The sequence below is a fragment of the Podarcis vaucheri genome (assembly GCF_965113315.1).
Source record: "Podarcis vaucheri genome assembly, chromosome: 5".
NCBI classification, from domain to species: domain Eukaryota; kingdom Metazoa; phylum Chordata; class Lepidosauria; order Squamata; family Lacertidae; genus Podarcis; species Podarcis vaucheri.
Genome location: NC_138763.1, coordinates 89,586,094 through 89,609,955, shown reverse-complemented (window position 1 = coordinate 89,609,955; position 23,862 = coordinate 89,586,094). Strand labels below are relative to the sequence as shown.

The 23,862-nt window shown below is 43.2% G+C and overlaps 1 protein-coding gene and 1 long non-coding RNA gene across 12 annotated transcripts in view; both read right to left on the bottom strand.

Moving 5' to 3' along the window:
• Nucleotides 1–23,862, bottom strand: part of PPP3CB (protein phosphatase 3 catalytic subunit beta) — a 43,589-nt gene that overhangs the window by 3,618 nt on the left and 16,109 nt on the right. For 7 of the 11 annotated variants that reach the window (XM_082223616.1, XM_082223612.1, XM_082223614.1 and 4 more), the window contains 9 exons: nucleotides 23,403–23,548; nucleotides 22,844–22,983; nucleotides 22,688–22,765; nucleotides 22,494–22,588; nucleotides 11,188–11,313; nucleotides 10,175–10,252; nucleotides 9,088–9,114; nucleotides 5,450–5,534; nucleotides 4,288–4,385 (listed from right to left, as the gene is read on the bottom strand). In XM_082223616.1, the coding sequence (XP_082079742.1) occupies nucleotides 4,288–4,385; nucleotides 5,450–5,534; nucleotides 9,088–9,114; nucleotides 10,175–10,252; nucleotides 11,188–11,313; nucleotides 22,494–22,588; nucleotides 22,688–22,765; nucleotides 22,844–22,983; nucleotides 23,403–23,548 (873 nt within the window). The remainder of the gene's footprint in view (nucleotides 1–4,287; nucleotides 4,386–5,449; nucleotides 5,535–9,087; nucleotides 9,115–10,174; nucleotides 10,253–11,187; nucleotides 11,314–22,493; nucleotides 22,589–22,687; nucleotides 22,766–22,843; nucleotides 22,984–23,402; nucleotides 23,549–23,862) is intronic. The other 4 variants (XM_082223613.1, XM_082223615.1, XM_082223609.1 and 1 more) reach the window with 2 other exon arrangements.
• LOC309532894 lies at nucleotides 6,274–9,075 on the bottom strand. The gene is made up of 2 exons (XR_014220058.1): nucleotides 8,617–9,075; nucleotides 6,274–8,257 (listed from the first exon to the last, which is right to left on the bottom strand). It is a non-coding gene; the product is annotated as an uncharacterized lncRNA (long non-coding RNA).

Below are 23,862 nucleotides of genomic sequence, written 5' to 3'. Positions count from 1 at the left end.
TGCTTTACATACAATGATGATATTTTTAAAAAATGTAACCAGTTGCCATGCAAACTAAGAAGACGAAAGTCTGCATGTTTGTATGTGAGCTGCAGTTAATAATGGGAATCCCCAGATTTTAAAAATGGATGTGACCCCCCCTACTGTTTAAAGTAGCTATGAAAAAAAAACCTCTGGATATTCTTCTGCACATTTTCTAATATGCTTATGAACAGACTAACACTATTTCACATGAGAAGGAACGTAAAGACCCTTCACTGATAGCCAAGGTAAAACAAACTGATGATCACATCATCAAGAATTAACTGTTTTTCTTTGTAATTTCCTTTGGAGAGATGAAATATTCAAACATCTCTGTGTACCCACCATGACAACTGAAAAAGCAGTGACCCATGCCATTAGCTCAGTAAGATCTTAGAGGACAAATACCTGTTCTATAAAGCAATGATCTCTTATTACCATCAAAAAAGTTCCTCTTCTGCGTTTACCATCAATAGGATAGGATTAAGAAATAGGTGGGAACAAAATTTACAAATGCATATAGAGGAGTGGAAACTGGAGGAGTTATGGACAACAAGGTCTTTCAGATCAATATTGTGTTTACAGAATTACCTACAAACTCACCCACAATGAAACCATTGATATAGACGATGAAGCCAACCTATAATTCTCAAGTTTTAGATTGTCAGTTTGTCATTTAAGTGCAGAACTGTATTCTTTGAAATACGATGAAACATTTGTTTTGGCATATATTGTTAGAAGTTACAGTGATAAAGCTCTGCTTCAAAATGCGTTTTATGTGCATTTAAAAAAACCCCCAAACACTGTTGTATTTTTTAATCAGGGTTTTTTTTTGGGGGGGGGGTAGAAATCTCCCAAGATACCGCAGGAACAGATGAGGACTAATAAAAAACATTGTAGAAACTAATTTCACCTCTTTCAGGAATAACCAAACTGAAGTCCCAAGTGTTAAACTCTCCTTTAACACAAAAGCCCACTTCAAATTTCTTAAGAAACCCGCTTGAGTTTCAAAAGCAGCTTGCCATGCTCCTGGATCTGGAAATGGGACTGAAAAAGCCCTACTGAGTTTGGATGCAACAATAGACTACAGTTCATTATTGTAGGAATAAACCTAGGCAGGCGGTGGGCTTCTTTGTTCCTCTCTTCTGCTATAGGATTGGCTGTGAAGAAACATCAGAAGCTTCTGCTTCTGTTTTTGACTAGCTCCAGTTTCATACTACATTTGAAACTGGATAAACTGCAGTTGGTGTTAACTGTGGTTTACTGAAACAAGCCCATTTCAAACTGTAGTTTATGAACAGTTCAGGTGAAATGTTATCCCTAAACTGTGGTTGATTGACAACTGAAGCTGAAGATTCCAATCTCCTCCTTGTGGCTGTTGTAAACGTGGCAGAGAAGAGCACAAGCTGGACTAGGCTCCTTCTTGTAACGGTAAAACAGTTTAGCGTTCTGTGTGAACATAGCAAGAGGGCCACAGCATTAGTTTGTAGGCAAAGCCTGGATTGCTCTTACTGGGCACCCTTCAAACTCAAGAGACAATATCTTATTTTTTCTGAATCCCATTGCACCACAACCCAGGTCACTGAAAACCAGTGACATAAAGGTTGCTGTCTTTTAAAAATAATTCAGTCTAGTCAAGACAGGGAAACATTTGCCTTTTTCTTCATGTAATTTTTCCTCCTATGATACAGCAGCAGCAACAGTGCACTTATCAGGGTGCTGGTTTGGAAATGCAGTTACTACCTTCAACCATCTTACTACTTACTACGAGACCAGTCCATCTACAAGTGTGTAAGATGGTTAAATCCTAGACTACAACAACAGTGCAAAGGGAGGTGATTGTGGGATGCAAGAACACACACATACCAGCACAATCAGAGATACCGTTTTAAGCATGTAATTCCAACCAAACCTGATGAAATTACTTAACTTGCATCAGGTCTGGCACAAACTAAATTAGTGAGCTGAATTAGCTTCTCTGAAATGCTAATCCCATTTCTGGCAGGGTTTTTCCCCCTCTAGCAAAAAAGATACCAAAACTCAAATATCTCGATGTAGTATTTCATTTGTACCTCATAGTTCTGAAAGATTACCTGAATTAAAGAATGGAAATGTCAGGCTATTAAGGGCTGGATGCCCACTCCCAACAGCTTCACCCATAAGATGCAGCTGCTTTTACAATAAAATAAAATAAAATAAAATAAAATAAAATAAAATAAAATATAGGATAAAAGCAATGGTGCTCAGTCAAATCTTTCATCACAAGAAGCCATTTGATTTATATTGCTACTACACTAATTTTAACGTAGACAACACTATGGCATTACTCCTTTGGAAAACAAAATGACTCCTGAATGCCAGTTTTCTATTTGTCCAATTTACTATAACATTTCATTGTTGTAAGTGATGAAAGATTTGTGTTACAACTTTCCATTAAACATTAGAAACGTCTAACTTGCAACAGGAATCATCTGGTTTACCCTATCAACAACAGTAGAAATTGTGTGAGCACCTTAAAAACCTACTGTGTATTCACAACATTTCTGTTAAACTGTTGCCATTTGAGGCTCCTAAAGGAGTAAAGTTAGTTAAAATTCTAAGTTGTGGTCATGCTGAAATTAAAATTTTTGATTGATGTTATATGTCAGGTCCACTTGTCTTGTTTTAAAACAAACATGAGACAACATTATCAAGTCTGATCAAATGCGCATGTTCCAAATCTCTACAGCTTACATAGTGCTGAGAAAACTACAATATGCAAGCTGGGTAGTGAATATACACACTGAAAGTAACATTTAGAGGGGGAAATCTGATGATACAAGGAACATACACACCATTTGCTATTACAGACATTCACAGATCACATACATACATATATATGGACTTATGAAAAGTGAACTTGGAGACATTATATGCTCCAAGAGGATAATGATAGTAAATAAAACAGTTTAAATAATATTAAAATGTGTTAACTCAAACAAAAATTATTTTAGACTGACACAGTACCAGAAAAGTTTCACAAATTTACATTAAAATGTTGAATTTTGATTACATTAGGTGGAAAAAAATTTTTTTTGACAGACAAGAAAAAACATGTGCTGTAAAATTGAACTCAGATATTACAGAAATATTGACACAGAAAACTAAAGTGTTTTCTGTTAATAAAGCTCAGGAATGTTATGACGCCCACTTTCTTTCTTGACATCCATTACAAAAAAACGAACTATATAGTCAGAAGAAATTAAAAAAGAAAAAAGAATCTCACAATATTCTTCTGGCAACAACTAATCCATCAACTTTTATAAAGTATTCAATGAGCCAGAATACAGGTGTATTTTCTTTTTATTTTCATGCAAAAAATATAAGCACACTTAAACACCCTTTGAGTCTGACTTATTTACAAGGTTTTCATTTAGCCCCTTTATTCTCAATTGGATTTTATAACAGCTATTGGTTATTTTTCAGTTACATTAGCCATCAGAATGCATCGGGTGCAGCGTCAAATGCAGCCAACCTCAAAAATAAGGTGCTACAAAGTTGCTTGTACATCAAGAGACAGACAAGTGTCTGAGATAGTGATTTAATTTTTTTACACACTTATACAGACATACAGCGATACCTAGAGAAAGACAAGACAGATCTAAAAAAAGCAGCTACATCTGCAGAGAAAGGAAATAGCAACTTACAAGGACAATTCAGGGAAGTCAAGTAGTATTACACAGAACATTTGACAAACAACATGAAGGAACAAACTTTGGCATCAATCACCAGGGTACGAAACAAAGCACATTTTCCATCCGTGGAATGCAAAATTGAGCTTGGAAACTTGTAGCTATCAATACTAAAAGGCAACTGGCATTTACTAAACAGATTAACGTCTGTAATAAAACTGTAGGAATAAAGAATAAGGCCATATGTGATATCTGATGAAATAATGGTGTCTCTTTAACTTTCTGAACTACCCTGCCAATCTTTTCCCAGTTCATAAATAATCTTGCTATCTGAAATGCTCTATCAAGGAAAGCTCAACGACAGACAAAGATTAGCACAGCGTGACTAATACTGTTTGCTTTTTGTTTAATACCCTGGTTAAATACTGATTTTACATTGCCTGATTAATACATAAAGTTATGCTTTATCATCAGCCGCTAAGACAAGAACTGAAAAGCATAAGGAATTCCCTGCATGCACTGTGTGTGGTGTTAGCGAAAGAGTGAGATGTGCCCCATTCCATCTGAGGCACAGCAAGTTGCATAACATCATTACCACTTTGCAAGGTCTGGCGTCCTCCAGCCAATACTCCACTAGGTAACATTCCAGTGGGAGTCAAACCCTTGAGTGTCAGTACACTTTCACTCTCTTCCCTGAATTTAGGAGACAAAAAAGGGGAGGGGGAAAACTGTTTTACCCAAAGAGGTCTTCATACCCAATATACTTCAGACTTGCATGCAGGTCCATGCCTGAGCTCTTCTTATCCCCCAAATCCATTGTTTCCTATCTAACACTGAAGAACCGGGAAATGTAATGCTGCAAGTGAAAATAGCAGGGAGGGTGTGATTTAGAATAGTGAGACGAAGGTGAAGGCTGGGGAACACAATCTCAGGAGAGGTCTGCCAGCCCTGCTCCCTGGAAGGAAAGAAAGGCATTTCCTCCTCCCATTATACGTACAGTCGTACCTTGGATCCTGAACACCTTGGTACTTGGACGTTTTGGCTCCTGAACGCTGCAAACCCGGAAGTGAATGTTCTGGTTTGCAAACGTTCACTGGAACCCAAATGTCTGACGGGGCTTCCATGGCTTCCAATTGGCTGCAGCACCTTCCTGCGGCCAATCAGAAACCGCGCTTTGGTTTCCAAACATTTTGGAAGTCGAACGGACTTCCAGAATGGATTCCATTCGACTTTCAAGGTACGACTGTACATCTTTGGCATCTTCTTGCCTTTCAAAAATATTATATGTCAGGAGCTACTCCGAGCTTGGATGTGGCAGGATTATTATTTTTAAGCGAAACCAAATACCAAATCCCTTTGTTCTTGTCTCTTACTCCTGCTGCCTTTAAATTCTGCTTCTTGTGTTGTCCATTCATTGCGCCCATGACATCATTTCCCTTCCCTCCCTTGCACCTGTCTTTCAGAGCCCATTTCTTTGGCACAGCTTTTCTTGCCATTATTTTTTACTCTTTTGATCCTGCCATCACCTTTGCTCTGCTCTCATTATTCAGCTGCATGAGAAAGGGTTAGGATAGCTCCACATTCTGAAAAACAAGTATTGGTGCTAAATAAATGTTTAGCAGAAGTACAGTATTAGCAATAGATAACTCATCTATTAAAAAAGTTACAGCCGCACTTAATTGTAAGAGTGGGTAGGGAGCTGCTAACACGTAGTCTTTCCATACAAACAGATCAGACAAGTTGAGAATAGTAATTACCTGAGAACAGAGAAGACTCTTGCCATCTTGCCAATTGCACGGATTTTGTTTCTGATTATTTCTTTTCGTGCTGCAGCTGTACCTACTTCCAATGGAAGAAGAAAGTCTCAAGCTAATGGAGCACACAACAAAAATTGCATACAATGTGACCATCAATAAAACTGTGATAACATATGGTTCTCCTTCAGCCTGGAACTTAAGGTGATTGAATAATGATGCCTCATCACAGACAAATCTCTTCAGTCCACAGATCACCAAACATCCTGAAAAGATTAAACAGTTCTAAACACTAAGTGACAAATATCAAGACTATTAATTGCTGCCAATTGCTTACTGATGGCATTTCATTCTTAGGCTTTTGACTGCTGATCTCTTAAACAGTTATGAACCTGACTGAGCACAAATAGAAAATTCAAGGAATAAATGGGACTTATACCATAGCTGGCATTCCAATTACTAACTGGCAACCTAAATGTGCTCCAAATCGACAGTGTTCTAGAACACTGAACAGCATGTCTATTCATCCATCTCCATCTCTCCCTCTATCTCCCACAATCACTATATTTTATTCATGTAAATCAGTTCAGGACTTTCTGTTGTGGGAAGTGATTCATAAATTCAATTAGCTAGCTAACATCCCCTCTCCTAGCATGTATACTTCATTCCAACCTAAGTGCTGTTTCACTTGTAAGTTTCTTCCAGGCAGATACCGTATTTTCCCGTGTATTGGACACCCCAATGTATAGGACAACCCCTATTTTTGGGGACTCCAAATTTAGAAAGTGGGGGGAGATTGCCCTGACTTGTAGAGCTTTTTTTTGGGGGGGGGAATAGTTGACAAACGCTGACAGCCGCACGCATCCAACAAGCTGCCTATCAGCTGTTCCCTCGTGGCAGAAACACACACACACACACTTCGTTTTCTTCGGGGGGGGGGCAGAGTTGTTGAGCTGCTCTGCTTTGCTGGAGGCTAGGGAACAGGCAGGACACGATCGCGCGGAGCCAGGCAACAAGGCTTGCAAGGAGGAGGCCACCTCTGCCATCGCTCCTCCCTACACATGCAGTAAACGGACCACCTGCTCCTTTCAGGAAGCTGATAGCTGATAGCAGAAACCTCCTATCAGCTTCCCGATCGCCACCAGCGGCCGCCAATCATGCTCCTGCTTGCTGCAACAAAGGCAGCTGCCTATTGGCTGCTGCAGCGGCAATCAGGAGGGCTAATGGTGGTGATCGGGCAGCTGCGACGCGAGCGGTTGTGTGTTGCGTTCCGGCGGTCAATGCTGAAAATCGCTCACCTGCTGGAACGAAGTGCGGGCCCGAGATTGTAAGCGGCAATTGGTCGCTTGATTGTGTGTGGGGAGGGGAATGTTGAAAATTGCTCACCCACTGGAAAGAAACGTGAGCCTGATTTTGTAAGCGCCGATTGTAAGCGACATGAGCAGTTGTGTGCTGCGTTCTGGGGGGTGAGCGATTTTCAGCATCCCCGCCCCCCAATCAAGCGGCCAATCACCACTTACAATCTCAGGCTCGTGCCAAAAAACCATTCGCCCAACCTCCCTCAGCACTACCCATGTATAATATGATCCTAAATTTTGAACCTCATTTTTGGGTCAAAAAAGCTCCTCTTATACACGGAAAAACACGGTATCTCTTCTTTGTTTGAAAAATTAGATTAGACTCCCATACACACACATGAACATGGTTTTCCTTCAGGGATGTGGTCTACAAAGATTGTAGGACAGGGGTGCGGGACCTTTCAGCTCAAGGGCCACATTCCCTTCCGGGCAGCCTGCCAGGGGTGGGCAGCGTCAGAGGCAAAGAGCATGTATACTTTACCTTTGTACTGCAGGCTACCTGCTTTAACTACATATGAAACTCAGTTGCATGATTCCCTCTTAAAAAATAATAATACTAAGCTCTAGGCATGGATAGGAACAAAAATCCCACCAACAACACAAGAAAGCAGGAAGGTGGGGGGATGGAGACTAGAATGGAAGTTGTCTCCTCAACCAAAGAACTGTAAGACTGTACTTAATACAGTGTGCAACTGGGAGACATATAAGGAACAAAAGGCAGTTTCCAATACAGCTTTCAGAAGGAAGACTAGAGAATTACTGGGACACTTCTTCTTTATTTAAGATGCACACTTAGTAGGCAATCTAACATGCCACTACCAGCATACTGGTTGCATAATTTACATTCTTATCATAATTGTGTTTAATATCTGTCCCCAAAGCCTGGTCAATAAAGGTCATTTCTGGGTTATATTTGGTGCACCCAAGGATTTGGGCAAGCCCCATGGAATGTTTAATTTTTACTTTTAAACAATAGAACCACCCCCACTATGTGATATCACAGCTTTAAAAAGCCTTCCCCGCCCCTCATAAAAAATGGTTTTCCATGCAACTGAGAGGTTGGGAGAGGGCCATTAAAGAAACACAAGTGGAAAGCTCCCCCACGTGTGTAGAGCAAGTTGCACAGTTCTTTGGATCTGTGGCAATAGCACTGCAGCAATATTTAGTAACAGGTTATTTCAAAGGTATTAAAATATACTTCTGCTCATTATGAAAGTTCTGGGAGGAATTCCACATAGCGCCAAGCAGATTGCTCTATCAGTGCAAACACTTATGCTTATGCTGATGGAGCAATCTCTGCTCACCTTCCTCCCATGTGCCTTTCTGGGAGTTCTCCTAACCTTCTCCATGCAAATGGGAAGTGGTAAAAACAGGGGGCTTGTGGGGAGAGGACGGTGCAGGGAAAGCCCTGTTGTGCTAGCGAAAGTCTTTGCGCGAACTTCTGCTTGCAGGCCTGGTTAAAAGGGACCCCTGACCATTAGGTCTAGTCGTGGACGACTCTGGGGTTGCGGCGCTCATCTTGCTTTACTGGCCAAGGGAGCCGGTGTACAGCTTCCAGGTCATGTGGCCAGCATGACTAAGCCGCTTCTGACGAACCAGAGCAGTGCACGGAAATGCCATTTACCTTCCCGCCGGAGCGGTACCTATTTATCTACTTGCACTTTGACGTGCTTTCGAACTGATAGGTTGGCAGGAGCTGGGACTGAGCAACAGGAGCTCACCCCGTCGCGGGGATTTGAACTGCCGACCTTCTGATCGGCAATCCCTAGGCTCTGTGGTTTAACCCACAGCGCCACCCGCGTCCCTGTAGGCCTGGTTAGTTCTTCCCTTTGTGGACGAAGCTACTCTAGTAATATAAATTATTCTAACTTATTATTATACACATCAGCTTGAAACTAGCACAATAGTGATGTAAAGCTTTCTCATACAAATATTAGCTGGAAGAGAACAAAATTACTGCACAAACAGCAACTGAAACATTACAGAGATCACATTTCATGCACCATTTGTAATGTAGAATGCTTACACTAAAATCATAAACAAGGCAGACAACTGAAAACTTTCCTACACATGCAGGATCAGAAAAAGATATTAAAAGTAGGGAAAATATGAAAGCTACTACAAAAGGGGAATGGAAAAAAGGAAAAACCCTTCATGCACAGAAAGACTGGCAATAAAACAAATACTACACATTTATATAAGGAAAATATATAAATGTGTTCTCTACTTTGATAACTTTGATAAGCCATATTTCAAAACAATATTACTCCGTCTTTTCTGTACCTTTTTTATTGCCATATATGATTCGTTCTTCAGATGGAGAGTCCAGAAAAAAAGAAAGTGAACGATGGAGAAAAAGGTGAGTGAGGAAAACTAAAAGGAAGAGCTTTTACATTGGCAGTGATAATAAAGAATGGAAGTTGAAAAGAAAAATGAGGAGGAAAAATGGAAAACTGCTACTCTCATAGAACACTGCATACTGCTGAGTGCATTTTTAAAATATATTGGTAGCATTTGTAATGTCTGTTCAGTATTCAGTGAGTGTTGACAGGATGATATAGTGTAGGAAAGACATAAATTTCAAGTAACACAAATATACAAACAAACACTGTTAAATATAGTATAAAAAGCACCCCGAAGTCAAACTATGTAAAAGTTGTTGCTACTGAACCGTAGATCGACCAAATTCACTTATAGTGCTATAAACAAAACAGACTTCATAGCTTTCCTTGCAATGAGTAATAATAAAGTACATGTATCAGGAAGCAGAAATGTGAAATATGGGCTAAATAATTGATAATCTACAGCCCTATTCGGTCATTCTCTCCTCCGGACAAGCTTTCCTTGCTACCAATCCCATCTTTCTCCTCACAGTTTTGGGGCTGAACATGGGCAGCAAGGAGTCTTTTCTACTTGCACAGGCTCCACTTATGATTTAGCCCCTAAGTCAGGGTTCTAGATTGCCCAAGGGAGCCTAGTCAAGTTCCCTACTGAAGAGATTTAGCCCTCAATATGTTGGGGGTGTGTAGGAAGTGTTGGGGCCAAATAGTTCATCCCTACTCTGCCCCTTGCATGATGGCAATCGTGTGTATGTGTGTGTGTGTGTGTGTGTGTGTGTTGCAGGGGGAGACAATGAAGGAGCAGGTCTCGTGTCTTTTTATTCTATGCAATGGAATAAATATTTTACATGAAGAATTTTAATACAGAAAATATAGGCACACTAAGTTTTCAATTCTTAATATACCAGAATCATTTGAAGACTCTCTTTTAAAAATCTAATAGCATTCCTCAGAAGTTCACAAATTATGCACAGAATAAAATCTTTCAGGAATTCACAGTACAGAGCCGTAAGTCATAAAAGTAGCCTTACCGTCAAATTGATCTTCACCCTCAGTCATCAGTTCATCATCAGAACAAATACTCAGAACGTTCACCAGCATTTCTGTCACTAAATAAAATAAAAAAACAATCCAACACAACATAATACTTATCATAAGCAGAATGGTTTAAAATTCTACAATACTATTAAAATGCAAAATACATTGGAGGGAAACAACAAAATTATATGAAAAGCTAAATAGGTCAACTTCCAGTCCTTCACTGTAAGCCATTTAATAAAAGAACAGCACTGCTGTTCTTAGAAATTAAGAACAATTGGTGCCATTAGAGAGCTCACAAACAGGGCATGAAGGCATCAGTCCTTGCTTCCAGCAGGGGCTGCGTTCCAGATTGTGTGAAATCACATGCAATTTAAACAGCCTGCAAGCACCCCGTCCGGCCTCATTCCACCCCGTCCTGCCCTTCTAATGACACTTTTTATGACATTTCCGAGTTACTTCTGGGTTCGGTGCTGTGCGTGATTGCATGCGTATCAGTTGCGCCTAAAAGGGGAAGTGCTTGTGCAGTATACTGATGGCTGCTGACTCTTAACAGAAATGTCTGTTTTACATACATAAATAAAAATCTGCAGCCCAACAATGTAAAGCACAACTATAGTACTGTGTGTAACGTACTATGCTGAACCCACCTAACAGTCAAACATGGCAACTCAGCGGGGCTCAACAAGCATCACATTTAGCTACCTGCCTGGAACAACAAGCATTGTAATTTAGCTACCTGCCTGAAACAAAAAACAAAACAAAAAACAAACAAAACAAAAATAAACAAAAACCAAAGTGAATATCAAACAATGGGCAAAAATACAGTTTGTAGGCGGTGTCTGAATAGTGGGCTACAGGCAGGTTTTATCTGGCCGCACAGATACACACAAGCTATCAGTTGAAAGCATGCATTTAAATCTACTTGCATAAATGTAGCACTAGATAAGTGGCAAATGTTTGAGTGACAACCTGTTTTTATGCCTTGTTTCATGATATGACGTACCTTTTTCTCCAACAAATGGCAAAGACCATGTGAAGACATCCATAAAATTTGGCAACCAATAAGGATGCGGTGAACAGTTGAACTGCCGAATATTCATAACATTATTTTCATATTTCAATACAGCAGCTGTAAAAAGGTTTTAGTGATTAGCTGAAATTATGTATCAAGCAATCAATAATAATTGCAAACCTTTCAGCTAGCACATTCATTCCAACACCTGAGGGTTGTTTGACATTTTTTTAAACAGCCAACCGTTGTGTGAATTGTAGATTCTATTGGGTTATTCATATGCGAGTTTAAGCAGGCACAAGCCCCTTAGTTTGTGAGCCTGGCTAGCAAGCAAGCACAAACCATGAATTGGTTTGTTTGAACAAAATAATAAACAATTGTCACAAACAAGGACTAGGAGTTACTAATTTCAGAGCACAAGAGGAGAGCATTTGGCATTATGCTTAAACAGCCCCTGTAACTATTCAACCACAACCATAGTAGGCACACAGTGAAACTTGAAGGATGTAATCCAATATGGCCTCTAACAAGCAGCAGCAACACAGAATATCAAGCTAGTGTCATCTTGGACATAGCAGGAATTTCCAAAGATAGATGAGTGCTCTCCCTGAAAGTTGCAGATGCTGGAAGGAAAGCCAGTTAAAAGCTTTAGATGAGTCAAATTCTCATTCTGCACAAGATGATCAGACTTGAGGTTTTACCACCACTGTATCAGGGTATACTGAGAGACCTTTGTGCTTCTTTCTCATCCGGAACAACTGTGGCCTTGCCAACTGGTTTTAGCTAACGTGAAGGGAAAGATAAGGAAACTGAGTGATGGCATCAGATTCACTAACATAGATGTCTCTTCCTGAGTAATGAAACACTCCTTCTGCCCTGAAGAGGTAGGTACGTTGGAATGACTAGCTGCAGTTGTCCTTTAGGACTCTCACAAAATAGTGCCATTGCCGTTGCTGCTACTACTACATCGTGTCTATGTGACACGTGTCTATATATCTGATTCAAATATAATTCAGGAATGCAAATTGCACTATCTTGTTCACATTCAGATGAGAGTAATGAAATGCACCCTATGGGACACAGTCTCTTAAATGTGTTTGGAGACTTTAGGTGGTGCAAAATATGGTGGCTTTTCAGAGCATATTCATTCTGATACAGTCATATCTTGGGTTGAAGTAGCTTCCAGTTGAGCGTTTTCGGGTTGCGCTCTGTGCATGCGCTCAAAATGACGTCACATGCATGCGCAGAAGCGGCGAATCGGGATCCGCTCACACGCGGGTTGCGTTCACTTTAGGATGCGGACGGGACTCCGGAACAGATCCCGTTCACATCCAGAGGTACCACTGTAGTGTTACTTTTGTTCCGGCAGAAAGAATTAAAGTGCTTATTATTACGTATAACATTTTGGGAACAAGCTGTTAGAAGGATCGCCTTCTTCCACATAAGCCTGTCTACCCACTGTGATTCTCATCTGAAGACTCGCCCTGCATCTCTTTATCATCAGCGGTTTCTGTTTCAGCACCAAGGCTGTGGGAATTGTTACTTTGGGAGGCCAATCTCAAAACACTTTCCAACATTCTGTAGATATATCTTGTTTTGCTGAGGTTTTGATTTCCCCCCTTCCCCTCCTGCTGCACATATATTTTAGTAGTAAGCTCGGTCTTTTATTATTATTTAAGAAATTTACATACTGCCCTATACCCCAGGTCTCAGGGCGGTTTCACAGGATAAAATCATGATATAAAAACACAGAATACATAATCAAAATATAAACAAGAACAAGTCTACAAGCTCTGTTTTCCCTTTGTGGTTTATACTGTATTTTGCTTTAATCTGAGACTGAACTAACTTGGGGCTGAAAGGCAAGACAGAAATATTTTAATAAACAAAATAACTTTTATCCCGAGAGCAGCCATGTGCAATGCTCCAAAGCTCAGTAGAAAGTGGTCATCTGCCCTAGATGTGTGGAGATTTATACCAGAGCACTTTAAGGCTACCCTACTTTACTTCCCACTCCTACCAAGATCACCCTTAGTTACTCAAGGAATTAGTGTGCTGAAGAGCATAAAAACCAAGCCACCTCCCTAGAGGAAGAGTATAAATGCAGAAGTCTGAAGTGATGGCAAGCAGGAGGGAACATTCCCCTCCATCCAACAGGGAAGGGATCACACTACTAGTGAACAGATGTATAAGCAGATGCCAGGTACACTGATATCTGTGCACTTCTGCTCCCCTTAGAAAGACAGAAAATAGAAAGTTCTTGTTCCCCACTCCCAGTATATAACCTGGATGTCTTGGGTGCTAGTAGATGTGGGGATGTCTCTCCTGTAAACTCCTGACACTGCCTGGAAAGTGTTTCCCAGACAGCCACACACATACATGATGCTGTGTGACATTTGCTCAAAGAAGAATTAAACCTGCTGCCTTTTCTCTCTCTCAACACTGAGGCTCCATCCTTGTATTTCCATTGTCACAGCAAAACTCTCACGTGAGCATTCTCTAAAGCCAGGCCCTATTATTGTTTATTCAGTGCCCCAGACACTTGCTCTCCATTTCCATCTATATGAAATACAGCATCTCCATCAGTTTTGAGTCCTTTTGAGAATTATTTCAAAAATATACAGCACTGTTTTCATATTAGCTATTTCCTTGCTTTTGAAACCCTCATATTATTCCTATTTCTTCCCACTAATGTTTCTTTGGATCCATTCTGGGGGAACCTTCTTTTCGCCCCATCATATATTTTTTTTGGGGGGGGGAGGTTGTTATTTATTTCCTTAGTTTCCTCCTTTTAAAAAATGTTTCTCACATCTCACCATCACCTCAGGAATGCACAGGGTCAATGCTGGACCACAACTGAGTTCCACTCATAGAGGCACTGGCTCACACAATTGTTGCCTCCAGTGCAAGCCTGATCTCACTTTCAGTGACACTTTCAGACAGTGTTAGTCCCACTTTCCGAAGGCAATAGAGAGTGAATACAGAGTTGCTTACCTGTAACCTGTTCTTATAAAGTCAGTTTTCTGTGAAGTCACACATATACAGTAGTGACCTTTTAGAAAGGTGTAGAAGATTAGGAACACTGGCCCCTCATCCCACATATTATAGAATTCTATGCATTGGGTGAGGTTGGTGAAGCCGGTTGTTTCCAGAGGGCTAGTCACACTCTGCTTTCCTATTCGGGATCTCTATTCTACATTGTAGGATGGGGTAAAAGCAAGTGTCTGCATGTAAGTGAAGCACAATGAGTCTACTTTTAACTGAGGGCTGGCTTCCAGTGCGCTGCTGGTGGTGCAAAGGAGATGGTTAGAGATTTACCTGAGGTATTTTTTGTAGGAGTTATTTCTTCCTGTGCTGTCTTGTTTTCAATGTGGATGCGCTTCGGGTGATTTAGACTTGAAATGCATATCCTGTGTAACTACCTGCATCTTGATAACACATGTACACTCTGTAGTACTGCAATGGGGGCTTGTATCTGTGATACACAATTTCCATTAAAGAGACTTGTTGTAAGCTACTATTAAGCAGCTTGCGCCCTCATCTGAAATCTGGAGAACACAACACAATTTGTGGTAACCCCCACCATAACCTGCAATATAGGGACAATAGTGAATTACATTACAAGTTATTGTCAACCCGCTGCCCTCCATCACTCTGTCTGTCTGTCTGTCTCTGTGTGTCCTACGCTGTAACAGAAGGAAACAACTCTGGCTTTGTCCAACCTGCAATGTGAGCATAAAGTCCTCATTCTCCCCACTCGTTCTCATCTGTTGGAACTGAGTTGGAGAGTGTAGATATCAGATCTGTGCCACACTCATTATCAGTTACATGAGGGCTATGAGTTTGATTGCCACCCCCTGAGTCCTGACTAGAAGGTAGAACTAACCTTAATAACCACTGAAGGATTAAATATTGCAATCAATTTTGAAATGCTCAGGAGCTGAGGATTTATAATTTTGTTAATTTATTTATTGAATTTATATACTGCCCTATAACTGGAGGTCTCAGGGTGGTTCACAGCACAAAATCAGAATATAAAACCACAAAATATATAATCAAAATCAAAACAACAACCCAATAACCCCCCACTTCAGAATCTAAGCACTGAAGACAATGCATTGGTAGTTCAATATCCAAAGTTCTAATTCTTAGGTGAAGATTTGGAACCAGAAGGCTTTACTGGCATTAAGGGTTGCACTCTGGATCAGCAGGTGACAAGGAGCCAGATATAGGTGACTCAGGTCAGATATTGAATAAACAGCAGGAAAGGGGCCAGAACATAATGAAGTGTGGGAGGCAGAAGCCTACAGAGAAGTTCCACCTAGGAATACAGGAGAACTGGTATGATGAAGTATGTCTTGAAGGGCTTCTTTCACATAGTGACTTGGGAGGTACTGAGCCTTTAATTTGCAAATTCTTTCACTGGGTTTCTGAAAGTACTTGCAGATTTCCATGACCAGGCTCTCACTCAACCATAAACGCCTGATTTTGGAATGTAGACGCTGCACTTATGGCATTTAAAAAATAAAGCTCTCTCTCTCCATGGTGCAAAATTTTGATTAAAGAGAAACAACTGAATACTGGAGAGCTATCGAACGAACTTATGGCAAACGTTTAAGCAGCTCTATAAAGAGAGGACCATTTCTGCTGTGGCCATGTGTGTGAGAGAAATTACCCTGAGTGGAAATGTAATGAAATATAACTGTATCTGCACTTCAGTTCTTCTAATCTTCCAGAGGTTTCCAGATGGTTCTGCATATGGGAATGTGCCTCTGCAGACCGTATGGAGCACTGCATAGAACAGGCATAGGCAAACTCGGCCCTCCAGATGTTTTGGGACTACAGCTCCCATCATCTCTGGTCCTTTTAGCTAGGGATGATGGGAGTTCTAGTCCCAAAACGTCTGGAGGGCCAAGTTTGCCTATGCCTGGGCATAGAATCTATGAAGCAGAACCAGACCGTAGCATTTTAAAGAACTTCCTGGGTTCTTTTATACAAGTTACTGTGAACGTTTGTGTTCAATTGCATACATATTGTACAATTCATTCATCCCTTCAACTACTCAAACATTCTACTCGTGAAACCATAACCAGCATAATATCATAGGGGGATGAGTGGACATGGACGTTTTCTGCTGTTGCCCCCCTTTTTTGTGGAATACCCTTCACTCTGCTATAGACGAAGCAGCAACCACCAGTTGCTTCAGATGTCTTGTAAGGACATCTTTTTGCCTAGGCTTTCCTGACCTGTAAGACTGGACCATGATTAATGTGCATTAATCCCCTGAATTTCTGTATCACTTGCTTTTATGTTTTTATATTGTTTTACAGTGGTACCTTCATATCAGGGGATGATTAGCTGCTTGTGCTTAAAATGGTGCCCCTTCAGAGTTTGTGCGGCCCCACAAACCTCTGTGTGTAACAGAGCTCCTCAGACATGTCTGCTCTAGTCACTATTAGAGTCCGACAGTGGCTGTTTGCGGAAACGCCTCCAACAAAGAAGTTCCTTAACGGAAACACGTCTCCTGGACTCACGACGTGACAGCTTCCGACGAAGCATGGGTCTCCCTGCAGTTGCTTCTGACACCTCCCCACTATTTTCGCTGGACGTGTCTCTCACCCCTTTCTCTCCCCTGCTTCCTGCCTGCGTTGCTGCGTCTCTCTCAGTATTACTGAGATCCTCCTCCAGAGACCCCGCGCTCCCCCTGCTGGTCCCTGCTTTGGCTGTTGAGTCTCTCCCCGTCTCTGGGAGCCCTATCACCTCCTTTCCCTCTGATGTCAGTTCCCTGACATCCACCTCCCCTCCAGGGCCCCCTTCCCCCCCGCCCCCTCCCTCTCCTCTGGGCGGTGAGGAGCTGAAACCCCGAAACGAATCCTCTTCATCTTCAGACGTCTTGAACATTTCCCTCCATCGGTCTTCGTTCCGACTCGCTGAATCCTCCTCCACCTCGGAATCAGAGAACCCCTCCAACTCCTCTTCTTCGTCGGTGGTGGCGAAGTATTCCCTCCGGAACCTCGCCACTGGCTGGGGTTTACGAGGGAATCTCTGATGAAAAGTTTCAATTAGAACCTCGTCATCTACATCCTCTGCCCTGACCCAGGTGTTTTCCGACTCCGGTTCCCCTTCCCACATTACCAAATACTCTACTTGCTCTCCCTTCCACCTGGAATCTAGAATCTCCGCTACATGGTAGCTGTGTTCTTTTTCCTCCATCGCTGGTCCCCTATTGACCCTCCCCTCTCTGTCCCCTATATACGGTGACAGCAACGATCTGTGGAACACTGGGTGCAACTTCATGTGGTTCGGTAACCGGAGTCTGAAAGCCACTGGGTTGACCTGTTGCGTGACTTCAAATGGGCCCAGTCTTTTGGGTCTTAACTTCTTACAACCTCCTTTAAATGGTAACCCTTGGGTGGACAGCCACACCTGGTCTCCCACCCTAATGCTTTCCCCTTCCCTTCTGGTTTTGTCTGCCTGCCTCTTATATTCCTCCTTCGCCCGGTTTAAATTAAGTTGGAGTTGGCGATGGATCGCTTCCATTTCTTCAACGAACTGTTCTGCTGCTGGAACGCTCCAGTTCTCCCCCTCCCCCCCTGGGAAGGCTCGGGGATGACACCCGTGATTGGCCAAAAAAAGGGCTCATCCCCGTGGACACGTTCTCTGCATTGTTGTAAGCAAATTCTGCCAACGCCAGCTTCTCCACCCAATCATTCTCTCTGTCATTAACATAACACCTCAAATATTGCTGGAGGACACCATTAGCTCTTTCCGCCTGCCCGTTGGTTTCTGGATGACGGGCAGTAGAGAAATTAACCTCTACATGCAGTAAGCTCATGAGCTTCCTCCAGAACCTGGAAGTAAATTGTTTCCCTCGGTCCGAAACCACCCTCAAGGGGGCGCCATGCAACCTAAACACATTTTCCACAAACAATTTGGCGGTTTCTTCTGCTGTGACCGCATGTGAGCAGGCTATAAAGTGGGCCATCTTGGTTAACAGATCTACCACCACCATAATGGCTGTTTTCCCTTTGGACCTGGGCAGATCAGTCATGAAATCTATTGCCACTGCCTCCCACGGTCTTTCCGGCGTGGGTAGTGGTTCTAATAAACCTGCCGGCGCCCGCCTCTCCCCCTTGGCTCGTTGGCATCGGTCACACCCTCTCACATACTCCCGTACATCTTCCCTAACCTTGGGCCACCAGAATTCCCTGGTAACCAGCCACATGGTTTTGTGTTGCCCAAAATGCCCTGCTGTGGGGTTATCGTGCAGTTGCTTGAGTACCTTTTCCCTCAATTCCCCTTCAGGTATGTATAACGCTCCCTTGTAGTACAACGCCCCATTTCTCTCCTCAAAACCCCCGGGTTTGTCTCCCTCCCTCCTAAGACTCCTGAGTTTGTCCTGGGCGTATTCATCCTGCCCCGTTCCCTCTACCAGTTCCCTTTGCCCCACCAATGCCGCCCCACACACCCAGCGGTCCTCGGGAATGACATGGGTCTCTTCGGGTGCACCCTCTCCCTCCAAATATTCAGGTTTGCGTGAGAGAGCGTCCGCCCTAACGTTCTCCGGGCCTGGTACGTAACAAATCTCAAAGTTAAATTTGGAGAACTCCTGGGCCCATCTCAACTGCCGTTGGTTGAGCACTCGCGCAGTTCTCCAATACTCTAGATTCTTATGGTCCGTGCACACTTGCACCTTCTGTTGTGCACCAATTAGTAGGTGCCTCCATCTCCGGAAGGCCTCATAAATTGCAAGAAGTTCCCGGTCGTACACCGTGTAGTTCCTCTCAGACTTGTTCAGCTTTCGCGAAAAGAAGGCACACGGTCGCCACTCTGACCCCTCCTTCCCCGGCTGCAGAAGAAGCACCGCCCCTATGGCTCTGTCCGACGCGTCTGTTTCGACCCTCAGCTTTTTTTGTAAATCCACATGTAGAAGTTGTTCGTCAGAGGCGAAGGCCCTTTTCAGTTCCTCAAACGCTCGCTCCGCCTCCCCCGTCCAAACAAACTTCTTTTTGCTGCTGAGACAGTCCGTGATGGGCGCCGTCAGGTGGGCGAAGTTTCGGATGAACTTACGATAAAAGTTTCCAAACCCTAGGAACCTCTGCACATCCTTCTTGGTCTTGGGTGTTTTCCATTCCAGCACCGCTTGAACCTTGCCGGGGTCCATGGCCAACCCCTTATCTGACAAGCGGTACCCCAGGAATTCCACCTCCTTGGTATGAAACTGACACTTCTCCAGTTTCACCCACAGTCTGTTGGCTTGCAGCCTGCTCAACACTTCTCTGACGTCTCTCACATGTTGCTCCTCATTCTCCGAATACACCAACACGTCATCTAAGAAGGCCACGCAATTCTTGTAGAGCAAAGGCCCCAGTACGTGGTTCATGAAAGCTTGAAAACACGCGGAGCCTGTTTGTAATCCAAAAGGCATAACTAAGTATTCAAATGCCCCCAAAGGGGTGAACATGGTGGTCTTCCATTCATCCCCTTTCCTTATACGTATCAGGTTGTACGCCCCCCTTAGGTCCAGCTTTGTAAAAATCTTTCCCTTCCGCACCCTGGTCAAAATATCATCAATCCTGGGCATAGGAAAAGCCGCCGGCTCGGTCACTGCATTTAAGGCCCGAAAGTCACATACCAGCCTCGGCTTGTCCGTGTGTTTTTTGTCCACAAAAAACACTGGGCTACCCCCCGCTGCCTTGGACTCTCTGATGAAGCCTCTCTTCAGGTTCTTGTCAATGAACGCTCGCAACTCCTGCATTTCCCTGTCTGACATGGCATACAACTTGCCTACAGGAAGCTGTGCTCCGGGGAGTAAATTGATCTGGCAATCAAAGGGTCTATGCGGAGGTAGTTGGTCAGCTTCCTTCTCGCTGAACACGTCGCTGAGATCAGCATACTGTGGTGGCACCTTCCCCTTCTCCATTACTTCAGTCCCTGCCAGGGTGGCTTGGGCCCCTGCTGACCCCTTTTCCCCCCTGCAGTGTTCTAAGCAATGTGCGGAACCGAAGGAAACCACTCTTTGATGCCAGCCCACCAGCGGATCATGTAGGGCTAGCCAGCTCATTCCCAAAATAATGGGAGCACCTCCCAAGGTGGCCACATTAAACGCTATCAGTTCTGTGTGCCTTGCCACCCTCATTATCATTGGGATGGTCTGCAAGCTGACTCCTCCTCCCAACAGTTCCCTGCCATCGATCGTGGTCACCTGCAGGGGGTTGCTTAAAGGGATAGTCTGTATCTGGTGTTCAGCAGCAAACTCCTTGCTCATAAAATTGCAGGAGCTGCCTGAGTCCAACAGTGCCTTTATTTTTAGGGGGTGTCCATTTTGCAGCTCTAGCGACACTTCAATCACTAGAGCAGGTCGAGGAGCTTCTGGCACTGGCACTTGGGGAAGGGGCACTTTCACTGCTCTTTGACCTGGCTGCAGTGCCCTGATGGCAACCAGGCGTTGGCTTTTACCTGCTCCGTTTCTCCCTGCTCTTCCCCCTCAACAGCTCCCACCATTCCTTGCCATTCCTTCCTCTGGGGGCAGACTCTGGCAAAGTGGCCTGGCTGTTGGCAGAGATAGCATTTCCGGGCTCCCTTTCCCTCCTTCTTCGCCCCCTCACTGGGCTTTGAAACTGCGCGCGCGCGGGCTGTTCCGATTTCCATCGGCTCTGCCGGCGGGAAAGCTGGCTCAGGAATGTCTGGAATGCGTAACTCCTTCCAACGTTCCCCTCTCCCTTCCCGCCTCTCCAAGGCTCTTGCCTCCTGGCGCGCTCCAATGGTCAGCGCAGATTTGGTCAGCTGATCCATAGACACCGCCCTGGGGCTCCTGGCCAGCTCGTCTTTCACAGCTGAAGAAAGACCTTCTTCAAATAGCATCTGAATGGGTGCTGCCGATAAATCCCACCCCAATCTGTGAATCAGCATGGTAAATTCAGTCCAGTACTCACGGACAGATCTGCTTCCCTGCTTGCAAGCCATTAACTGTCTGCGCACCGCCCCTTCCTCAATGTCGCTGGAAAACATGATATCCATTGCACGAAAGAATTTCATAGTGTCCTTTAGGATATCGTTGTGCGTTGCCATCAGGGGTCGAACCCAGTCTCGCGCGCCCTTCTCAAGATGCCCAATTACAAAAGCAACTCGAGATTCCTCATCAGGGAACTCATCAAACTGGACATTCAGGGCATATTGCATTTCAGTCCTAAAGGCATGGTAATCCTTGGGGTCCCCCCCAAACTTCTGCACCAATCCTGGTACCTTTCTGGGGAACTGAGTGGTTCTCCCCTTCTTGTCTGCATCTTGAGCCCTCCTCTCCTCGAGCCTCGCCGTCTGCAGCGCCAGTTGGACCTCCAATGCTCGGTATCTTTCTTCCAAGCTTGGATCAGCTCCTCCCCCTGCTACTCCGGCTCCGGCTGGGTCGCTCATGATGCTTTCTCCTGCACAGGCAGCGTACAGAGACTGTCGGACTGCTATCAGGGGATGATTAGCTGCTTGTGCTTAAAATGGTGCCCCTTCAGAGTTTGTGCGGCCCCACAAACCTCTGTGTGTAACAGAGCTCCTCAGACATGTCTGCTCTAGTCACTATTAGAGTCCGACAGTGGCTGTTTGCGGAAACGCCTCCAACAAAGAAGTTCCTTAACGGAAACACGTCTCCTGGACTCACGACGTGACAGCTTCCGACGAAGCATGGGTCTCCCTGCAGTTGCTTCTGACACCTCCCCACTATTTTCGCTGGACGTGTCTCTCACCCCTTTCTCTCCCCTGCTTCCTGCCTGCGTTGCTGCGTCTCTCTCAGTATTACTGAGATCCTCCTCCAGAGACCCCGCGCTCCCCCTGCTGGTCCCTGCTTTGGCTGTTGAGTCTCTCCCCGTCTCTGGGAGCCCTATCACCTCCTTTCCCTCTGATGTCAGTTCCCTGACACTTCATTTATTAACTTAATCTGTTACAGAAGTCCGTTCTTAAACCAAAGCACTCTTAAACCAAGGCGTGCTTTCCCATAGCAGTGGGGGACTCAATTTACAAATGGAACACACTCGACAGGAAGCAAAACATGTTCTTATTCCAAGGCAAAGTTTACAAACCAAAGCACTTACTTCCGGGTTTGCAGCATTCTTAATCCAAGCTGTTCTTAAACCAAGCTACCACTGTATTTCTTTTATCTTGCATTTGGTTTTACTGTCTAATCTTTTTTGTAAATAGCATACACCACGAGAGATTAAAAAAAATAAATTAAGCAGTTTAGAAATGTTTTTAAACAAAGACAGATTATGTTTCATACATATTTACCTTTCTTAGCAATATGCTCTTACCTTTATTATTGTAGACATCCAAGTAATTAGGTGCAGAAAAAATTGTTATTAATGATGGGAACCCTGTCGTTTGACTTTTCCTGTACATTCTATAACTGTAAAATAAGAACAGTTGACTTTGTGTCACAAAGGAAGTGGTGAAGCTGAATATTTGAGTACTGAATATTTGTATCATGGGAGGGCAAGATACTTACCCTGCATCTTGTGCTTCATGAGCTCTGATAATAGACAACAAATTATTACTCTGCAAAAATTCGCAAACTGCAGGATAGCTGTGAAATGAAACAACTATGAGTATAAAGTAATGCTTTCATGCAATCATTTATCAACTTGATCAGTTTTTTTTTTACCTATAAAAATAGGAACATCCTCTGACTGTATTGTGACTGAAATGCTCCTGTGATTTTTCATTTCCAAAGTCTTCAGAGGGATCTGACCACAACAAGTCGCACATTGGTCCAAATGCTGGGGGCTCTTTGAATCTATCTAGCTGTTTCAATGAAAAATACCACAGTGATCTTCATTTTCAGTATGTCCATTTTCTTTTATTATTCTCACTCTTCTTGTTAAGCTATATAGATCACAAACATCTAATCATACCAAAGAAATAAAAGAATATTCATTACTTTATGTTTTTTTCATCTATCACTTACCTTCTCAGACTGAAAAACTCCATAAATCAGAGAATTAGGCTGCAATCCTATACACACTTACCAGGAACTAAGTCACAGTGGGGACTAAGCCTCAATGCGGCTTATTTCTTAGCAGGCACGTATAGGGTTGCAGTTAATTTTCATTTGATGTCTAACAAAGGACAAGAAAAGAATTAGCTTAACATTTAAGAGTGGCACGTCAAGAGCATTACAAAAGTCCCCAATATCCCCATGCCTTTAGCACAGTAACACTCACCCTCCTAATGTCATCTATTGTATTTATTTCTGGAGAGAGTCCACCATGGACACAAAGAAACTGCTGGTTTAGAAGTGCAGCAAGAGGAAGGCAATCAAAAGCTTCCATACAAGCATCATAGACTCTTTCAGAATATTTTATTTTACCTATAAAGGTGGGGGTGGGGAGAGAGAGACATCGTCTATGACATACATTTGTTTATGATGGCAGGCTTACATCTTAGGAGCATTTAAAAATAAGTTATCAAGATTGTTCCTTGAAAAATGGATGAATGGGTATAATAATTTAAACAAAAAATAAAATAAAAGGGAGACATCTCTGGCAAAGCACATTTAACTAGATGAATATAAGCTGCCACGTGTTTTAACAATATGATATACTAGAAGGGGAAAGAAGGATACTGCTCATGTAATAACAGCTTTTCAAATAAGTACATTAAAATCACCTTTCCATTAAAAAT